This window comes from Microchirus variegatus (assembly GCF_963457635.1).
Source record: "Microchirus variegatus genome assembly, chromosome: 1".
NCBI lineage: Eukaryota > Metazoa > Chordata > Actinopteri > Pleuronectiformes > Soleidae > Microchirus > Microchirus variegatus.
The window spans coordinates 43,490,773-43,510,239 of record NC_139802.1 but is presented as its reverse complement, the minus strand read 5'-3'; the positions used below and the strand labels follow the sequence as shown (position 1 = coordinate 43,510,239).

The following is a 19,467-nucleotide window of genomic DNA, read 5'->3' as shown; positions in this document are numbered from 1 at the left end:
CTCAAAAAGGTGTTTAGTTTGTCCCCTGTGGGCCACTGTAATAGGATTATTCTGGATTATTGGATAAACAACAAATGATTTAATCAGGTGATTGTATAATTATAAAATATTAAGACAATCGGAAATGAATTATACACACTGGACCTTTAACCACACACACACATATGTGAGAACAGTAACCTGTGCGTGTGTGTGTGTGTGTGTATAAGAGGCTTATCCCTGCACAGAGGTTACATCACACATCAATCAGCCGACGTGTAATCTGTAATCTGCACGCTCAAACACAAAGTGTAACGTGAAGAGGAAACCATTCATAGTTCTGTTTCCCTCTGTGTGTGTGTGTGTGTGTGTGTGTGTGTGTGTGTGTGTGTGTGTGTGTGTGTGTGTGTGTGTGTGTGTGTGTGTGTGTGTGTGTGTGTGTGTGTTCTTGTACTTGCGCAATACTGAGGACCAGTGAGGGTTTTTAACCTACAAATTGAGGTCATTTTTACGGAGTGAGGACATTTTGGCCAGTCCTCACTTTGTTTTCATTGAAATCACTTCCTTATAAAAAAAAATTTTTTTGGTAGCATAACATAGTATAGCATGACGGTTTTTTTTTCACATTTTGGACGACATAGTATAGTATGACGTTTTTGTCAAATTTTGGACCAAAAATTACAAAAAAAAAAAAAACATCGAAAAAGTTTTGGAGCCCTTTTTGCTCTGGGGCTCCACCCGCAGACATTTTATGGTACTGCAATCAGTAGTTCTTTGTAGATGTCATTCATGAAGTAGATATTTGTAATTGTGTTGATTTATAAAGTAGAAATGCTGGTCCTCAGTATGTGGCAAGTACAAGAATGTGTGTGTGCGTGTGTGTGTGTTCCTCTCTGGAGTCAGAACTCATCTCCTTCACTTCCTCAGATCACTTTCGATGGTTTCCATGTCGACAGTGACCTACATTCAAACGTCGCCCTCGTTCTCCTCAGATGACCTGACACTATTTTGTTTGTTGTTTTGTTTACTGGCCGTCAGATTAGATTTTAATCCCTTTATATTGTGAGTGAGTTAAGTAATAATGAAGCGTTGTGACTGCGGTGAATCACAGAGCAAAGTTCAGGAGACAGACGGAACTTTTCTAATCTGTGGTTTCATATGGAAAGTGCCACGCCTTCATGTATTGTTCAATCTGACCTGTGCTCTGACTGAAGCTGGCGAACTCTCTCAGAATCAAACCAACCGTTTCAAACTGTGACTCAACTGGTACTAAAAAACAATATTAACCCCTAGAACACAGAGCATTTAAACTGTATGGGATTAGGGACACGTGTAAAAAAGATTTTTGAAGGAAAGTTTTAATAAAAAGAAAAACAAAAAGAAAAACCCAGCATGAATTCTCAGATTAATGTCAGAAAGTCAGAATTCTCAGACTATAGTCAGAAAATCGAAATTCTGAGATTACAGTCGGAATTCTCTGATTAAAGTCAGAAAGTTGGAATTCTCAGATTATAGTCAGAAAATCGTAATTCTGAGATTATAGTGGGAACTTTGGGATTGTAGTCTGAATTCAGAGATTAAAGCCAGAAAGTCATAAATCTGAGATTATAGTCAGTATTTTAAGATTACAGTCAGAATTCAGAGATTTAAAGTCAGAAAGTCGTAATTCTCCGATTACAGTCGTAATTCTCAGATTAAAGTCAGAAAGTCGGAATGCTAAAATTATAGTTAGAAAATGGAAATTCTTATATTATAGTTAGAACTTTTATTGTAGTCTGATTTCAGAGATTAAAGACAGAAAGTCGGAATTCTGAGATTATAGTCAGTATTCTGAGATTGTAGTCAGAATTCAGAGATTAAAGTCAGAAAGTCGAAATTTTCAGATTATAGTCAGAAAATCGAAGTTCTGAGATTATAGTGGGAACTTTGGGATTGTATTCTCAATTCAGAGATCAAAGCCAGAAAGTCAGAATTCTGAGTTTATAGTCAGTATTCTGAAATTATAGTCAGAATTCAGAGATTAAAGTCAGAAAGTTGGAATTTTACGATTTAAGTCAGAATTCAGAGATTATAGTTCGAATTCAGAGATTAAAGTCAGAAATTCGAAATTCTGAATAAAGTCGGAAAGTTGGAATTCTGAGAAAACAGTCAGAATTCAGAGATTAGAGTCAGAAAGTCAGAATTGTGAGACTAAAGTCAGAAAGTCAGAATTCTGAAATTATAGTCGGAATTCTGAGATTAAAGTCAGAGAATTCTAGATTAAAGTCGAGAAAAAAACCCACTATATCCACATTATGAGTTGTGTATTGTTGCCACAGCGATTTACCAAGGGTGCACCTGCGGCACAGATCTGTGCCTCGTGACACACTCAGGGTTAAAGAACAACTTCTTTCTTAAGACAAATATGAAGAAAGAATCTGAACAATAACACATTTAGGGTTATTTACACAGCGCGTGCAGGACTGGGTCAACTCTGTCATCGTTGGCATTAGGACTGGGATTAAGTGAGTGAAAGTAGGCGTTAGTATATATTAACAAGCCCTAAGTGGGTTTAACTTCTACATCGTGTGTACGTTGATGCTCAAACGTGTTGAATAAACATGAAATAGTAGAAGAAACTCCAGATTGAAGCTGTTTTTTCAGTTATTTTATTATACTGTGTAATGGCGGTCTAATACGACTTTAGCACAGTACTGTATTTTAAAAAGCTGAAACATGACCAGGCATTTCATTTCATTTAAGGCACTTTAGTCGTTTAAGAGAGAGAGAGTCCAGGAACTGCTGCTTCCCAGAATGTTCAATAAACACAGATTATATTAGAGCTGCATTTATGAGCTGAACCGGAGTGCTTACGTTTTTTTTCAATAATTAAAAACAAGTTTCTTTGACTTACATGTGAATATGTTCTCAGTTTCCTTTTGCTCCGTGTAAACAAAGAAATCAATAAAAACTGAATCACGTTGGTTTGTTTGGACAAAAACAAGACATTTGAGAACATCATCATTTCCAGGTTTCAGAAACGCGGGTCGATATTTTACTACTCTGTCTTTCTGACTCATTTACAGAACAAACACATTAAACACAATCAATTAACAGAGAGATTATCCGTAGTTACTGCTCTGTACAAGACAGACACCTTCTTTTGTTGTGTTTGATCTTATCCCTGTTGTTGTTTGTTAGCCATTGTTAGCCACTGTTAAGCCATTTTTAGCCACCCTTAGCCATTGTTTACCACTGTTAGCTATTGCTAGCCAGTGTTAGCCATTGTTGGCCACTGTTAGCTATTGCTACGTCAAAAAAATTTCCTTTGGAATAATAAAAGTATTCTGATTCTGAGTAGCCAGTGTTAGCCATTGTTTACCACTGTTAGTCAGTGTCAGCCACTGTTAGCCATCGTTAGCCACTGATAGCCGTGGTTAGCCACTGTTAGCAAAAACACAACTCAGTATTTTGTTCACACAAACGGCGTAACATGATCCGTACTCTGTGTACGTGTTTTTACTTTTGACGCCAGTGGCAGCCATTTTGGAATCCTGTGTTGGGCTTGATTTGATTCGGTAATCCGATATTTTAATGAACAAATGAAGGCGCTCTAAAGTAAACAGTTCAGTCACTACTTCATGTCTCCTCACGGTGGCGCTGCTCAAATGAATAAATGAATGAATGAGGGGGAATCTTAAGATGGAAGTGACCAGACTGAAGAAGAAGAGGGAGTTTACAGCGGGACAATGGTGGAGTAAAGCTACATTATGACCTTTGACCTTTTACCTCTATGTTGTGAATAAATAAGAGAAATCCTGCATTTTTAAACTTTGATTATCGCAGAATCGTCGCGTCTTGATATTATCAGTATTGTGGACCACTTTCTGAGCTGGAAAATCCGAGTTGAGAGGGTGTTCCAGTTTAAACTTCCGACAAGGAACTGGGAAATTCCGACATCCGACTACAACTGGAGTCTGTTTGTTTCCACGCGTTTCAGATTCTTTTGATTTTGTGTGTTATTTTATTATATATTTTTTTTGCGCCCGTGTCCTACTTCCTGCTGCTTGTTTTGATTCAGTCATGGAGTCTCCGCTGACAACATCGGTGTGAACTCTGTCACCGACTCACTGAGGGAAACACACACACACACACACACACACACACACACACACACACAGATCATGTGATGAGCGCTGACTCATCAGCACCTGCCAAAATACTCATGTGAAGCATCACGTGCCGAGGAAATAAATAAATAAATAAAAACGCGGAGATAAAAGAGCAGAGAGAGAATGAAGTCAGTGCGAGTCACAGATTCTCTCGCTGAACCCTTGCGCGTCACAGTCCTCACTTCAAGACAAAAGAAACGAAGAAAGACGCTCGGAAAATAGAAAACGAGAACAAGGGAAAGTGAGGAAAGTAGCAATTTAATCTGCAGTGATTGTGTTATTGTTTCACAGAGATAGAACATCTAGGAGATTTTTACTCATTTACACACTAGCAACCTGACACCTGACATCAACAAGCAGCTCAAAGTCAGAGGTCAGAGGTCAACGACCTAATAAAAAGGATGTTATAACTAAACTCTGAAGACCTCAAGGCGTTAAATAAAAGCTGAAGGCAACAGGAAACCACAGCAGGTGTCACTACTGTGTACCGAATAAAGTGGACGACGAGTTATAAAAGTTACACAATCCAAACTGAAACTCGATGTCAGCCAAAAAAGAAAAACACACCCGCTGTTATTTGTAATAAGATGCAAAGCAATTCCAGGAATCCCTGATTCATGTAATGAAATATTCTGTTTGCTTTAAACGTAACTGAATATTCTTTTGTTATTTTGTTGTTTTTGTGAAGAGTCTCCATGACATGAAACATCAGCTCTTAACCCACTTTTGTACATGTTTTGTTGTGTTGTGTTACTGTATATATTGTTAAATCTTAGGTTTCTTATTTATATTTTCTAATTTTACTCTACTTTTAAAAAAAGTCAGGGTCCTCCTGTGTGAATATTAGTTGGCAATAAGTTCTCATTTACACATGACATGTACGCTGGTTATTTGTAGCGCTGTTTTTTTCCTTTAATAAACAGACCGCTCCAGTTCCACTGTAGGCGGGCTAACCGGAGCTAAAGGAGCTAACACTGCTTAAGAGATAAGGCAGCTAACGGCACTAAAGGAGCTAACGCAGATAACGGCACTAAAGGAGCTAGCGCAGATAACGGAGCTAAAGGAGCTAAGAGTACTAAAGGAGGTAACGACGTTAAAGAAGATACCGAAGCTAACGGCGCTAAAGAAGATGACGCAGCTAACGGTGCTAAAGGAGATAACGGAGCTAACGGCGCTAAAAGAGATAACGCGGCTAACTAAGGTAAACGGTGCCTGGACTCCGGTGCCACGGCGCGTAAACATGAAGTCACACGCATCTTTTTCTAGTCAGTCGTCATGGAAACGCGTCATTCGTTAACGTGCGCTAACGTTGACGCCGTAAGCACGGAAAAAAAGAATGTAAAGTGCTGAAGATTCAGATTTGAAATGCTTTTTAAACACTTTTAGGATGTATTATTTTTATTTTGCAACTTTTTTTTTTAAGACTAGCGGCCCAAAGGCAAACATTTGGCGGGCCAGTTTTGGCCCACGGGCCCCACTTTGAGCAACCCTAATGCAAACTTAGCTTTTGGACGACCAGGCGGTCGTTTTTGTGTGATCAACTAGGTTTGAATTAAAGATTAAGAGAAAAAATCCAGGACAAATATCTGTGTGTGTGTGTGTCTCGGGGGACATCTCGTCTTGTTTACACACACACACACACACACACACACACACACACACACGCTCGGGTTACAGTGAACGCCGTTTGAACGCAGCGTCTCATTTACGCCTCTGATGACTGAGATGGTTTTTCATAAACGGGTCAAACGGAGAGTAAACACACACGTGCACACACACACACACACACACACACACACACACACACGGCTACATCTCCAGTATCAACACACACTGAGAGTCAAAGAGACAAGAGAGGAGGTTAAAGAGAAGAGACGGGTGGACGACGCCCCTTTAACCTCCAATCTATAAAACTCCCCTGAGACGATTATTCAGACGCTGGAGCCAAACATTGATATCAATTCAAAAGAACATGACACAGATTTAGAGTCGGTGTCACTACTTCATGTCTCCTGGGGGTGGAGCTAACCGCAGAAATAATTAAAAGTAGAATAAGTGAGCTGTAATCTAGGTCATCTTAAGTCTGCGATAGTTTTAAGAATATATATGTCAACAGGAAACTTCAACATTCTCCTGCACCAAACTCCATAGAGAAAACAGTCGTTTTTAAGATCACGGGGAAACAGGAGCTGCTGGTCCACTGCTGCCTCGTGTGGTCAGTTTGTGTCACTGAGGTGAATCTGAACATAGGATTTCACACAGTAACACGTGTGAACATAGTGACAGAGGCAGCGGTAGACAGCATCTCCTGTGTCCCTGTGATGTAAAAACGACGCTTTTCTGAACGGGGTTTGGTACAGGAGCGCCAAAGTGCCGCAAACTTGGATTTCCTGTCGTAAAAAGTGTGTCTAACAGGGAGATAAAGTAGAAAACACACTCCGAAGACGCTCTAAGACTTAAACCGACGTAGATTTTTCTTTAATGAGCCTAATATCGAGGGACATTTGACGATAAGTGGCTGAACAAACAGAGTCATCGACGCATTCATGACTGCGCTCATGCGAAGGAAGCTAATCAATACAGACGTGGTCTAATGGCTCCATCATCAATAATACAGTGAGGCTGAAAGCATGTATCCGTTTTATTATTATCTCTGTCACACACACACCTCAAATATAAAAGTGTCCACTTTGATAAAAACACACACACTCGGCTCGTGAACATGGTGTGTGTTTTCCCCAATAAAACATATTAGCATCATGTTATCAAGCTAGCATATAGAGGGTTAAAATCCTGATAATTATTCGATAGTTTTGAGGTACACAGGTACGCTAGTTATTTGTCTTTTCCTTTAATAAACAGACCGCTCCAGTACGACTATAGACGCGATAACGGCGCTAAAGGAGCTAACGCGGCTAACGGAGCTAACTAATGTAAACGGTGCATGGACTCCGGTGCGGCGGTACGTAAACATGACGTCACGTGCGTCTTTTTTCTGGTCAGTCGTCATGGAAACGCGGCATGCGTTAACATTGACACTGTTATCGCCGTTAACCACGGCTAACTGATGTTAACATCCCCAGCACTAAAAAAAAGAATGTTAAGTGCTGAAGATTCACATTTAAAATTATTTTTAAAAAGAGCTCAATTATAAGCACATGAGAAAAAAGCTATTTTAGGACGTATAATGTTTATACATAGGTGGAGTCGCAGCTTGTGAACATGGTGTGTGTTTTCCCATAAAACATGTTAGCATCATGTAATCAAGCTGGCATATAGAGGGTTAAAATCCTGATAATTATTCAATAGTTAATAGTTTTGATCCGGACTGAAGTCGATCAAAAGATTCAAGCCAAAAAAAGTGTTATAGCGTGTTTTTTTTAGGAGCGCACATTTTTGTCCTTAATGCCCAGAGTGTCGTACTTTTTTTTGGTAGTGAATATTTCGGCTAATCTTTGACATATTCAAAGATTGAAATAATCCCCGGGATCACCAATGATCTGCTTCATTGCACAACCGGTAGCTAACGGCGCTTGGTTCAGTCTGACGGAAACAAACTGGAGAAGAGAAACAGGAAGTTCTCAGCGTTAAACGAAGTAGAGACACACACACACACACACACACACTTTCCCTGCTGCTGCACCGTGATTCAAGACTGATGGAACCATCATGGGCAGTTAATGCAGTCTCAGCATTTACAGTGCATTAACAGAAGCGCTGAAAGCCGGAGATGGGAACAAGCGAAGGTTCTCACTTAAAGGGATAGTTCACAGAGACACGGAGGCTCGCTCTGAGTGAAGATCTTAGCTTCTTAACAAAAGCCTCACCAGATAACGTCGACGCTAATCTAAGTCTGTAACTATCCGAAGAACGCGTTTCACCGCTTTATCTCACCGTTAGACGCGCTTTTAACAACCGGAAGCTGCCGTTTGTGTCGCTTTTGTAACCCCGTTCACTCTCCCACACCAAACCCCATAGAGAAAACCATCGTTTTAAGCTCGTGCGGACGCAGGAGGACACAAACTTCTTGTTTCCAGGGCATTAAAAAAAAAAAAAATCGCACACTGTGCACGATGACTTCCTTACTCGTGTAACTAATGCTGATAACTGTGTCAGTGTCTCACAGAGCCACACCTGTGTGTGGGTGCTGCAGGTCAGTGAGGTGCAGGGGGAGCAGCTGGTTGCCACAGATGCAGCACACAGACTCCATTGTGTGGTCCCTTGTTGTGGGATTCTTCACTGATAGCAGAAGCCTGGTATGTTAATTGTCAGGGTGTGTAAATAAAGACGGCTGCGGGAGAGCGATGGGGTCGTCGGGTTGATTCATTTGGCAGCAAAAAAAAGTTTTTTTTTGTGTGTTTTTCCCCATAAAACAGATTAGCATCATGTAATCAAGCTAGCATATAGAGGGTAAAAATCCTGATAATTATTCAATAGTTTATATGAGTTTCGATCAGGACTGAAGTCGATCAAAAGATGTAACGCAAAAAAAACTAAAAAAAATTTTTTTGAATTCGTAGCATTTTTATAGCGTTTTTTTGGGAGTGGACATTTTTGTCCTTAAGGACTTGAGTGTGTAGTACATTTTTAAAACGAATAAAGCATCAAAGTCAATATTTGGCTAATCTTTGACATATTCAAAGATTAAAATAATCCCCTAAATACAAACATTTTTTTTTTTTTTTTAGAATTTTAAAGGGTTTAAAGGTGCAATATCAAACTTTTAGCCTCACGAGTCAGTAAACAAATTAACTGAGGGAACAGCATCGCTAACAGTTCGACTTCCGATGTAAATAAAAACACACCGACAGTAGCGGGTATGCTGTTGACATTTAAAGGTACAGTGTACTAACGTCACCCTCCCCTTCCAAGAGTGTAGCAAAAAACGGTAGCCTTCGGTTAGCATGTCCACTGTGAGCTAATGTAAAAACACTAAAACTAAGTCTCAAAGTGATTAAACATACTTTAAATTGGCATGAATCGAGACGAAAAGTGGATTCAGTAAATCAGCAGCAGCCTGATCTTTAAAAGTTACAAACTTTTAGAAATGACGCTACGGCCACTTAATATCAAGTTATAACAAAATTATGATTTATTTTGAAATTCCGTGAAACATTGCCACAAATATCATCCTTGCGATATCACGATATCTATTTATCAACAGCTGCTTTTCCTAAAAAATGAAAAAGTTGCACTTTTTGTCACTTGGTTTTCCGTACGTTTTATTTTGAAATTCCGTTAAATATTGCCACAAATATCATCATTACGATATCTATTTATCAACAGTTGCTTTTCCTAAAAACGAAAAAAGTTTGACTTTTTGTCACTTGAGCGCCCCCTGCTGACCAAAAGGGGACTTTTATTTCATTTTTTTTTTAAAAACAAGAAGAGACGTGACTTCATCCTGACACAGTTAGGTTTTAGGAAACACAAACTGTGCCTTTAACGGACTCCTGTAGCGTTTCTCTGCGATATTTTAAATTAAAGACAGAGACGTGTCCTCACACACCTGTTGTCCTCCTCTCAAACATCAGTGGAGACACAGGAGGAGAAAGAGGAGAAAGAGGAGAAAGAGGAGGAGGAGGAGGAGGAGGAGGAGGAGGAGGACAGTTTGTTTGAAGGAGCAGGATAAAGATCAGGATGTGGTTAAATATCACTCTGTTACCGCTACTGCTGCTGCTAACTAAAAACGCTATTTACGGCCAACTAAAAACAGTACTATTGCTAACTAAAAACACTACTATTGCTAAGTTAAAACACTACTATTGATAACTAAAAACACTACTATTGCTAAGTAAAAACACTACTATTGCTAAGTAAAAACACTACTATTGCTAACTAAAAACACTACTATTGCTAAGTTAAAAACACTACTATTGCTAACTAAAAACACTACTATTGCTAAGTTAAAAACACTACTATTGCTAACTAAAAACACTACTATTGCTAAGTTAAAAACACTACTATTGCTAACTAAAAACACTACTATTGCTAACTAAAAACACTACTATTGCTAACTAAAAACACTACTATTGCTAAGTAAAAACACTACTATTGCTAACTAAAAACACTACTATTGCTAAGTAAAAACACTACTATTGCTAACTAAAAACACTACTATTGCTAAGTTAAAAACACTACTATTGCTAACTAAAAACACTACTATTGCTAAGTTAAAAACACTACTATTGCTAACTAAAAACACTACTATTGCTAACTAAAACCACTACTGCTGCTAACTAAAAACGCTACTTACTGCTGTTTCTTAAACACGGCGTCAGCAGCTCCTCTCCTCTCTGCCCCCTGAACCGAACTAAACCGAACCGAACCGAACCGAACCACATGAAAACACGGAGGTAAAAGTTTGATGTCCCCGGTGAGCGGCTCTTTACCTTTGAACTGTACAGAAGTGCTGGTCCGGATCTTCACGGCTCCGCTCACGGACTCTCCGGAACCGTAAACCACCTTGTTGTTAGCGAAAGTGATGTCGAATTCCTGAAGCTTGCCCATGTTGGTGCTCCTCCTGCTCCTCCTGCTGCTCCTCCTGCTGCTCCTCCTGCTGCTCCTCCGGTGTCTCCGCTCCTCTTTCTGCTCCTCTTTCTGCTGCTCCTCAGCTCAGTTCCGCTCCGCAGCTCCGCCGCTCTGCGTCTGAAGAGAGAGAGCGCGAGGCAGAGACCGAGAGCGCGAGGACGCGACGCTGCTCCTCTCACCTGCTGCACGAGACCATGGAGACCAGTGACGTCACTTTGACCGAAAACCACTGACTTTGAGGATTAGAATCCAGATAAACTACAACAATAACAGTAAAAAATAAAGATATATTAACAGTAGTTAACCCAACCGAAACAATTAACTTAATTCAATTCAATTAAATAAAAGACGAATATATATAAATACACACGGACCACAACAAAATATTATATTATTTAATTATTATTTTTAAATATATGCTTCAGTTGGGTGTACTACTGTTATTATTTAAATAATAATATCAACAAATATTATTATTTATACAAAAAACAAATCAGGAAAAAATATGATTAAGAATGAATATATAGTTTAAAAAAATACTTTCTTCCTTATAATAATAATTTAATCATTACAATAATAATCCATATCATTATTAAATATCTATAAATATCTATAAATGTCTATGGTGCACATGTAAATATAATATATAATAATATATATATATAAAGCAACTTCTGACAATGTAATTTATGTAATGTAAATATATTCTGTTTTTTATAAATAATCATCTATATTAAAGAACTGAAACACACACATATATTTGTATACTCTTATATATATTTATATATATATATATATACTAATGTCTGGCAGTGGTTTCCATGGAAACCCTGGAGTTGAGTCTCAGTGAGTGACACTTTCCTCAGTGATAAATTAAGTGTGTAAATGTTCACACGCACACACACACACACACACACACGTTCCGCACAAACATGAATCAGCATCAGACTGTCTCTCACACACACACACACGCACACTTCCTGTCAGGCTCAAACTACTTCCTGTCAATTGTTGTCATTGTTTCACAGCAGCTTCTCGTGTTTTTAGTTTTCACTCTCAGGTGTTGACGTCAGGTATTTCTTCACCTCTTCAGTGATAATATTCATTTTTGTTGTTTAATGTTTGTTTTCTGGGAATGTTCCATCTTTTTCTGTGCTGCTGTGTTTTTCTGCAGCTGTTTTTTGTCCCAAAAAAATACAAATAAATCCGTTAAAACACTTAAATACATGGTCATCATTTTGTATTAGGGAGGGAATATTAGGGCAATAACATCTACACTGATTTTTTTATTGTTATTACTAAGCTATTACTTGTTTATTACATAAAAAAGAAGAATTATTACTTCTTTATCACAGAATAGTGACTGTATGATTACCATAATAGCAGATAAATGATCATATAATTAGATTTTTTTTGTTCCTTCTTCTTTGATGTGACGTCGTAGTGTTTTTGTTTTTATTTTTGTATAAAACACACACACACACAGAGAGAGAGAAAGACACCGACTCTGATGCTGATTTGTCCTCATCTCACCAGGCTCAGAGCGACGTTTCCATGGCGACAGACAAACGCCATCGTTGCCAAGTTACTGCCTGACTGTCTCCATGGCGACGCAGCACACTGTGGCCTCACATCTGCTCTGCACTGGTAGAATGAGAACGACGATGCACGGAGTTTATGTCATGTTATGTTATTATGTGCTCGTGTTACGTAGCCCCGCCCACTTCCACCAGTGTGACAAATGTCAGGTCACATGACAGGAAGTGAGACCATGAGACGGTGGGCGACATGTGTCCAGTGGACGTCTCATTGTTTTTTTAACGGCGCGAGAAACTAAAGAATTTTACAGTAAACTGAAGAAAATTAAAGATCATTTAAAACAAACCCGTGGCTCGTGGGCCACATGTGGACCCACAGACGACTTCCTGTGGTCCCTGACACCAAATATCAAGCTATATATAAAGTTATTTTCTGCATGTTTTTGCTCTATATGGATTAATTTTTTCTGTTTTTTTTATCATGAACTTTGTTTCGTTCACTTTTTAATTAATTTGTTTAAAAAAAATGTATAATTATGTGAAATAATCAATGTATTTGTTTTATAATTGTGTTTTTTCTGTCTTAAGTTGTTTTGAATGAAAGGAATACTAATTTCTTGTTTATTTTATCTCTTTATTACAAAATAAAATTGGGGGCGATTTTTGTGAAACTATTTTTTTTAATGAATTATAATTTTTTTAAAGTTGAAATTATAATTTTGTTTGCAACATTCTTATTTACATGTGGCACTAATCTTCTTCCATATTTTTCTGGGAAAAGGTTAAAAATATTATTTCACATGGTTTTTCTGGGTTGTTTTCGGTCATTAAAAAAATCTATATTATTATTATTACATTATATATATTTATAAATAAATACATTGTGGGGTCATGATGTTTGTTTTATAAAAGATTTCCCATAGCTTAACAGAGAAGTAATTAAGTGTTTTATTATTATTATTATTATTATTATTATTAATAGTAATAATAATAATAATAAAGATCACTGTCTAACAATTTATTATCAAATTAAATGAATTTATCAAAAAACATTACATTTTGAATCAATAAATAAATAAACCAGACTGTGTTTGTGATTCTGCTGAAGTGAACAGCCTCTACTTTGGCGCCACCTGGTGAACAAGTGAGAGAAGACATTTACATTCCAGTGATTTGACTGGCTGAATGGATCCAAACACTTTCTAAATCACATAACATATAACTCCTATCTTTATATACTTTGTTTATTCCAAACACCCTAACCCTAACCCAAAATATCACTTGGGAGAATACATTTAAATATGAGCCAAGAACAATCACGACAACGTCCACAGAACTAGGTCAGGAGATTTTTGCCTTAAAACAAAGCAGCAGAAGAATCTTACTGGCGTAATGAAAGAGAAAAAACACAGTAAATATAAATGGATTGTAAAGATTTTACAATTATTGAATGGGCAAAAATCTTCAATTATTATGAAATTTCATGTGAGTGACATACTGTCCTCCTGCCACAAGGGGGCGCCTGCATCTTTCAAATGGGTCCAGGACCTCATGATTTATAATAGTTTTTCCCAGTCTTGTTCCATCAAAAATGTGTAAATTATGTTTAAAATTTAAATTTTATAAAAGTGAAATTAATGTTTAAGAGATTTCACTTCATGAACCTTGAAATTTACATGCAAAGTAGGGAGCATCCGTGTGAGGGGGCGGAGCTTGGGCAGGAAGCTGGCAGGAAAAGAATCTAGAACATTCAGCTCAGGTCAGAAAGCAGCGTTACCTTTGATAAATGACTGTTTCCCCCCCTGGTTACAGCTACGTTAGCACGCGTACGTCTATCACAAACACAAACAACACACGTTTATTCATGGTCGTCCAGGTTGGGTGATCGCAAACATGGAGGCTGCACCTTTTACACGCCCTCCTCCTCCTCCTCCTCGTCCTCGTCCTCCTCTGAATCCAGCAGACACGTGCGCGCGATGGCCTTGGTCACGAGGTACGGGTCGCAGTTAGCCGCGGGGCGCCGGTCCTCGAAGTAGCCCCGGTTGTCCTCGCCCACCTGCCGCGGGATGCGGATGCTGCAGCCACGGTTGGCCACCGCCGACGAGAAGCTGTGGATGCTGGCGGTCTCGTGGAGGCCCGTGAGGCGGCGCTCGTTGTCGCGGCCGCCGTTGGCGTCGTAGACGCGGATGTGCTCGCGGTGCTTCTTGCTCAGCTTCTCGATGGCGCGGTCGATTTCACTGTCAGGGAGAAAAAAAAGCTGGGGTTTTTTTTTTTTTACGTTTAAAGGCGCCATATGTGAGAATGTGGCCAGAAACGGTTACTACATTCAAATTCAAAATACAGATCGTCTTTTAGGTTTGGTTTTCTGACGTGACTGGCAACCCGTGGTTGCTCGGCAGCTGCTGACTGCAATGATTGGTTGAAGGCGGTAGGTGGCGCCACATGCCAAAACATGATTTCTAAACATAAACATGATTTGCAGTCTGCAAAAGATTTTTTTTGATGCAAATATTTTGTCTGTACTGTTGTTGTTGGTGAGTTCAGTTTGTTATATGAACATTATTCCTGAGTCTCTGTGACATATTAGGAGGATTTTATGGCTTTAGTTGATTTAGATTTATTACATAATGCACCTTTAATTCTACAACATTACAATATTAGCATGCCGTTCGTGTCTGTTTGTTCTCCCACACCAAACTCCATTGAGAAAAACGCAGATTTTTTCATCACAGCACACAGAGGTGTTGATCCACTGCTGCCTCCGTCAGTGCCTTCAAATGAGCTATTTTGTGAATTCTGTGTTCAGAAAACTTGGTTCAGATTCACCTCAGTGACAGAATCTTATCAAACGAGGCACCCGTTACAGAGCAACTCTTGTGTCTCTGGAGGCTCAAAATGTACTTTTTTCTCAATGGGCTTTGGCGTGGGAGGGAGCGCGCAGTTAGCAAAGTTCAGTTTTCTGTCGAAAAAGAGTGACAAAAAAACCGCATCTGTAAGAGATTGTGGAGTTAAGTCGAGGGATATTTAATTGGTTGAGCCTTTTGTTAAGTGGCTAAAACCAGTTTTTCCTGGAGTACCTGTTGGCAGGCATGTTTTCACTGAAAGTGACTCTTGAGAAACGGGTTAGTGTTAACCCTAACCCTAGGGTGAACCCTTACCCTAAGGTGAACCCTAACCCTAGGGTGAACCCTAACCCTAAGGTGAACCCTAACCCTGGGGTGAACCCTAACACTGGGGTGAACCCTAACCCTAGGGTGAACCCTAATCCTAGGGTGAACCCTAACACTGGGGTGAACCCTAACCCTAACCCTAGGGTGAACCCTAACCCTAAGGTGAACCCTAACCCTAGGGTGAACCCTAACCCTAGGGTGAACCCTAACCCTAGGGTGAACCCTAATCCTAACCCTAGGTTGAACCCTAACACTGGGGTGAACCCTAATCCTAACCCTAGGGTGAACCCTAACCCTAGGGTGAACCCTAACACTGGGGTGAACCCTAACCCTAGCCCGGGAAACTATTACCCAAATATAAAAACACCTTTGCCGGTGAAAACAAAACGTCCACTCACCGCCGCCCGCCTTCTTCCCTCATCTGCTTGGTGCTGACGTTGGTGTGGCACCCGGCGCCGTTCCAGTCCTTCAGCGGTTTGGGCTCCATGGACGCGACCACGCCAAAGTCCTCGCACACGCGGTGCAGCAGGTAGCGCGAGATCCACAGGTGGTCGCCCATGTCGATGCCCTCGCAGGGGCCCACCTGGAATTCCCACTGAAGGGAGGCGGAGGGGAAGTACATGTTTTTGTCAAATAAAAAACGCTTTTTGAACCAAAACCAAGCCTAAAGTCACGACAATTATGCCGATAAATGTTCATATCAGCAATGTAAGGACCCCCACAATCTTTTTGCCCGGGGCCCCCCAAAGTCTCTTTAACACGCTAAGATCATCTGCATACGCACACATATGGAACGTCCCTGATGATCTACAGCCTCTAAAATCCTCCAAATCGTTCAAAAAATGTCCTCAAAACACTAACATCCCAAAAAATAAACATGTTTCTCTATAAATATAACATAAAATAGTTGTTTTAATGACTTTAATCCAAGTTACAAGGGCCTGTTGTCCGATAATGTAACCGTTTATAAGGGCGTACCTCAAGGCTCTGTGTTTAGTCCGCACATATTTACTATTAACTTCAATAATCTTGGACAAAATGAATGCTAATCTTCGTTTATATGCTGACGACTGTTTTACATACTACATATTTATGCAAATGTCATTCAAAATTGTCTACGTTGATCAATACAGGTGAGCCGACACCCACCTGAGACGGCATCACTTCAGCGTTGGTGCCGTAGATCTTGACGCCGGCGTACATGCAAGCCTTGTAGTGACATTCCACAACGTCGCGTCCGTAAGCGCTGTTGGCCCCCACGCCGCAGTAGTAAGGGCCTTACAACAGAGGTTGTTTTAAGACGAGATTAAACACAACACAACGCTGTGCAGAAACAAACAATGGCATCACTACGTTTGTTTTTGTAGATTATACAAAAACAAATACACAACGCTAACTCACCCTGGGGCGCAGGGTAGCCTTTCGCCGGCCAACCAAAGGGCCGTTCGTCGACTCCATAGAGCGTGTACTCCTGCTCCATACCGAACCAGATGCAGTGCTCTTTCACCTTCTCCATCACTCGATTGCAGCTGTATCGGCGGTTGGTCTCTACAGAAAACGAGGGGACAGTTGTTTCCTGAGGTAAAACCGACCGACCGTTCGAACGAGACCGTTAGCGCTTTGAGACGCGGTACTTACGGGCAGGAGTGTTGTCGAACTTGAAGACTTCGCAGAGCACCAGCTTGTTCGGGTCCAGGGAGAACGGGTCTCTGAACATGCAAACGGGGACGACGTTCATGTCGCTGTTGGAGCCGTCGGACTGGTACGTGCTCGAGCCGTCGAAGTTCCACACGGGAATATCTGACAACGGAAGGTATCTCTTCTTTACTGGACGCTAACTGCTCATTTTAGCCACTGCACAAAAGACTCGTCTAAAAAAAAACATCTGTACCGTTTCAGTCGTTTACCTCGTATGTCTTTTGGCTCGCGGTCCAGAGTTCGGGTCTTGCTGCGAAGTTCGCTCCCGGTGCCGTCGATCCACACGTACGTGACCATGCAGTTATCCCCTTGTGGCAGACTCAGGTACTGCTGACGCATGCTCTTGTTGAGGCGGGAGCTGACCGACACGGTTTCCATGTTTGCCTTTAAATCAGAAGAGCACAAATCGTAAAAAACGTGCTGTCTGAGCGTCATTAGCTCTGCAAATACGGGGGGAAAAAAACTAAGAAACGTTAATATCTACGGAAGCCCTTAAGTCCCGACGGGTGTTTGGTACATGTTAGATATCAGCGATATCTATAAAAAAAAAAAAAACATCTTCAACCAGATAGATAGTTCTAGTTAATAGGTGTGTGAAAAGACAATTTTTAGAGACCTAGCATCATAGCTAGCCAACCTGCCATAGATAGATAGATAGATAGATAGATAGATAGATAGATAGATAGATAGATAGATAGATAGATAGATAGATAGATAGATAGATAGATAGATAGATACTAGGTAATTTTAGCTAGCTAGCTGTGAAATAACCATGTTAGCAATAGACAGATAAATATATGGACAGATACATGGGTGGGAATTTAAGCTAGCTAGCTTAATTATCGCAACAATACTGTATCTTACTGTGACCTTAAATATCGCCATTATGTCTTAACATAACTTAAATATTGCGATAATTTCGTATAATGACTTAAATATCACGATAATATCTCAACATTCCTTAAATATCCCAATAATATCGTATCGTGTTGTCTCTGGCGAAAACCCAAAATTTACATCATTTCAATAATTCTGAAATTTCAACAGTTAAAAAATAAAAAAGTATAAATTAAAAAAAATTAATAAATATAAATAAATGACTTACTCTTTTGCCAGTGTCTTCAAGACGTGATTCAGGTTCACCTGGTGTGAGTGTCACACTGAGACAGCACCGTGTGTTTGGTCACTAAACCAGTTTGCGGGTGTTTATTTAAGTACGGTGTTCATTAGCATAGCGTGACGTGTGTCACTGGGCGTTCTTCAACCGCTCGCGCAAGTCTAATGTATTCATTGGAACGAATCAGAGCCTTTCACTGAGGAGATTCTGCTCAACGTGTTCGTCGATTTTCAAAGAATAAAAGTTTGGGGGGTAAAAAAAAACCCTGGAAATATTAAAGAATCTTCCATTTATTGTAAATCTGGATTCACCACATAAACAATCAAATCGTAATCCGTGTCACAGTTTAAGTGAATAATTGCACACGGCTTATTTCAGCCTCAATTTCACATCATCTTCAAGCTCCGCGGAAACAAAGGCTTTTACCTGGATTGCTCTTCAGAGCACCTGTACCTGTGATGTCATCACAAAAAAACTCATCTCCGCGTTAAACATAATTACTAACAGTCGTATCAGGCCGCGCTCCCGTGAGAGACGGTGATTAACACCCACCCTGCTGACGGTTTGCTGAGCGGAGACTCTTTCGGCTCACCGAGCTCGACGACAACAACAACAACAACAAGGACGTCCGCAAACTGCTCGTAAAGCTCAGTTTCCAGCGGCTCAGCTCTGTCCTGAAATGACCCCGACGGTGCGTTAAGCTAAAGATCAGCTGAGTCTGAGGAACCAGCGAAGAGCTGCCACGCACAGAAGAACGTTCTGCTGAATCCTAAAATGACCCGTGTCCTCAAAGTTCTCGTTTGAATATTTGCAAATACCACCAAGATCTGCACCCAAAACAGATATTGGCCACTAGACAAAAGGCTAATCCATCCGTCTTCTACCACTGTATCCTCCACATGAGGGTTGCAGGGGTTGCTGCGCCAATAGGGGCACCCTGGACAGATCGCCGGTCCATCACAGGGCCGCACATAGAGACAAACAACCACTCACACCTACGTTCAATTTAGAGTGTCCAATTGACCTAATCCTCAAATCTGCATGAAGACCCTTTGTTGCGAACCTTCTTGCTGCAAAGGCAAAAGTGCTAACCACTATACCAACCATGTGGTCCAAGGCTAATCTAATCTAGTCCATCAATCAATCCATATTCTACCACTATATCCTCCACGTGAGGGTTGCGGGGGGGCTCCACCAATCTCAGCTAACAGGGCGATAGGCACACCCCTGGACAGATCGCCAGTCCATCACAGGGCCGCACATAGAGACAAACAACCACTCAC

At 40.3% G+C, this 19,467-nt stretch overlaps 2 protein-coding genes across 2 annotated transcripts in view; both read right to left on the bottom strand.

Moving 5' to 3' along the window:
• The window catches only part of arrdc1b (arrestin domain containing 1b), a gene marked incomplete at its 5' end in the record, with an annotated part of 31,075 nt that extends 20,435 nt beyond the window's left edge, over nucleotides 1-10,640 (bottom strand). The window contains one exon of the mRNA XM_083910336.1: nucleotides 10,523-10,640. Within this exon, the coding sequence (XP_083766462.1) occupies nucleotides 10,523-10,640 (118 nt within the window). The remainder of the gene's footprint in view (nucleotides 1-10,522) is intronic.
• Nucleotides 10,641-14,108: 3,468 nt separating this feature from the next.
• LOC310944292 (glutamine synthetase-like) lies at nucleotides 14,109-17,445 on the bottom strand (the record flags this gene model as incomplete). The annotated part of the gene is made up of 6 exons (XM_083910023.1): nucleotides 14,109-14,436; nucleotides 15,768-15,964; nucleotides 16,519-16,646; nucleotides 16,771-16,917; nucleotides 17,008-17,169; nucleotides 17,277-17,445. The coding sequence occupies 6 exons, from the start codon at nucleotides 17,443-17,445 to the stop codon at nucleotides 14,109-14,111; spliced, it is 1,131 nt and encodes a 376-aa protein (XP_083766149.1).
• Between the last annotated feature and the right edge of the window lie 2,022 nt (nucleotides 17,446-19,467).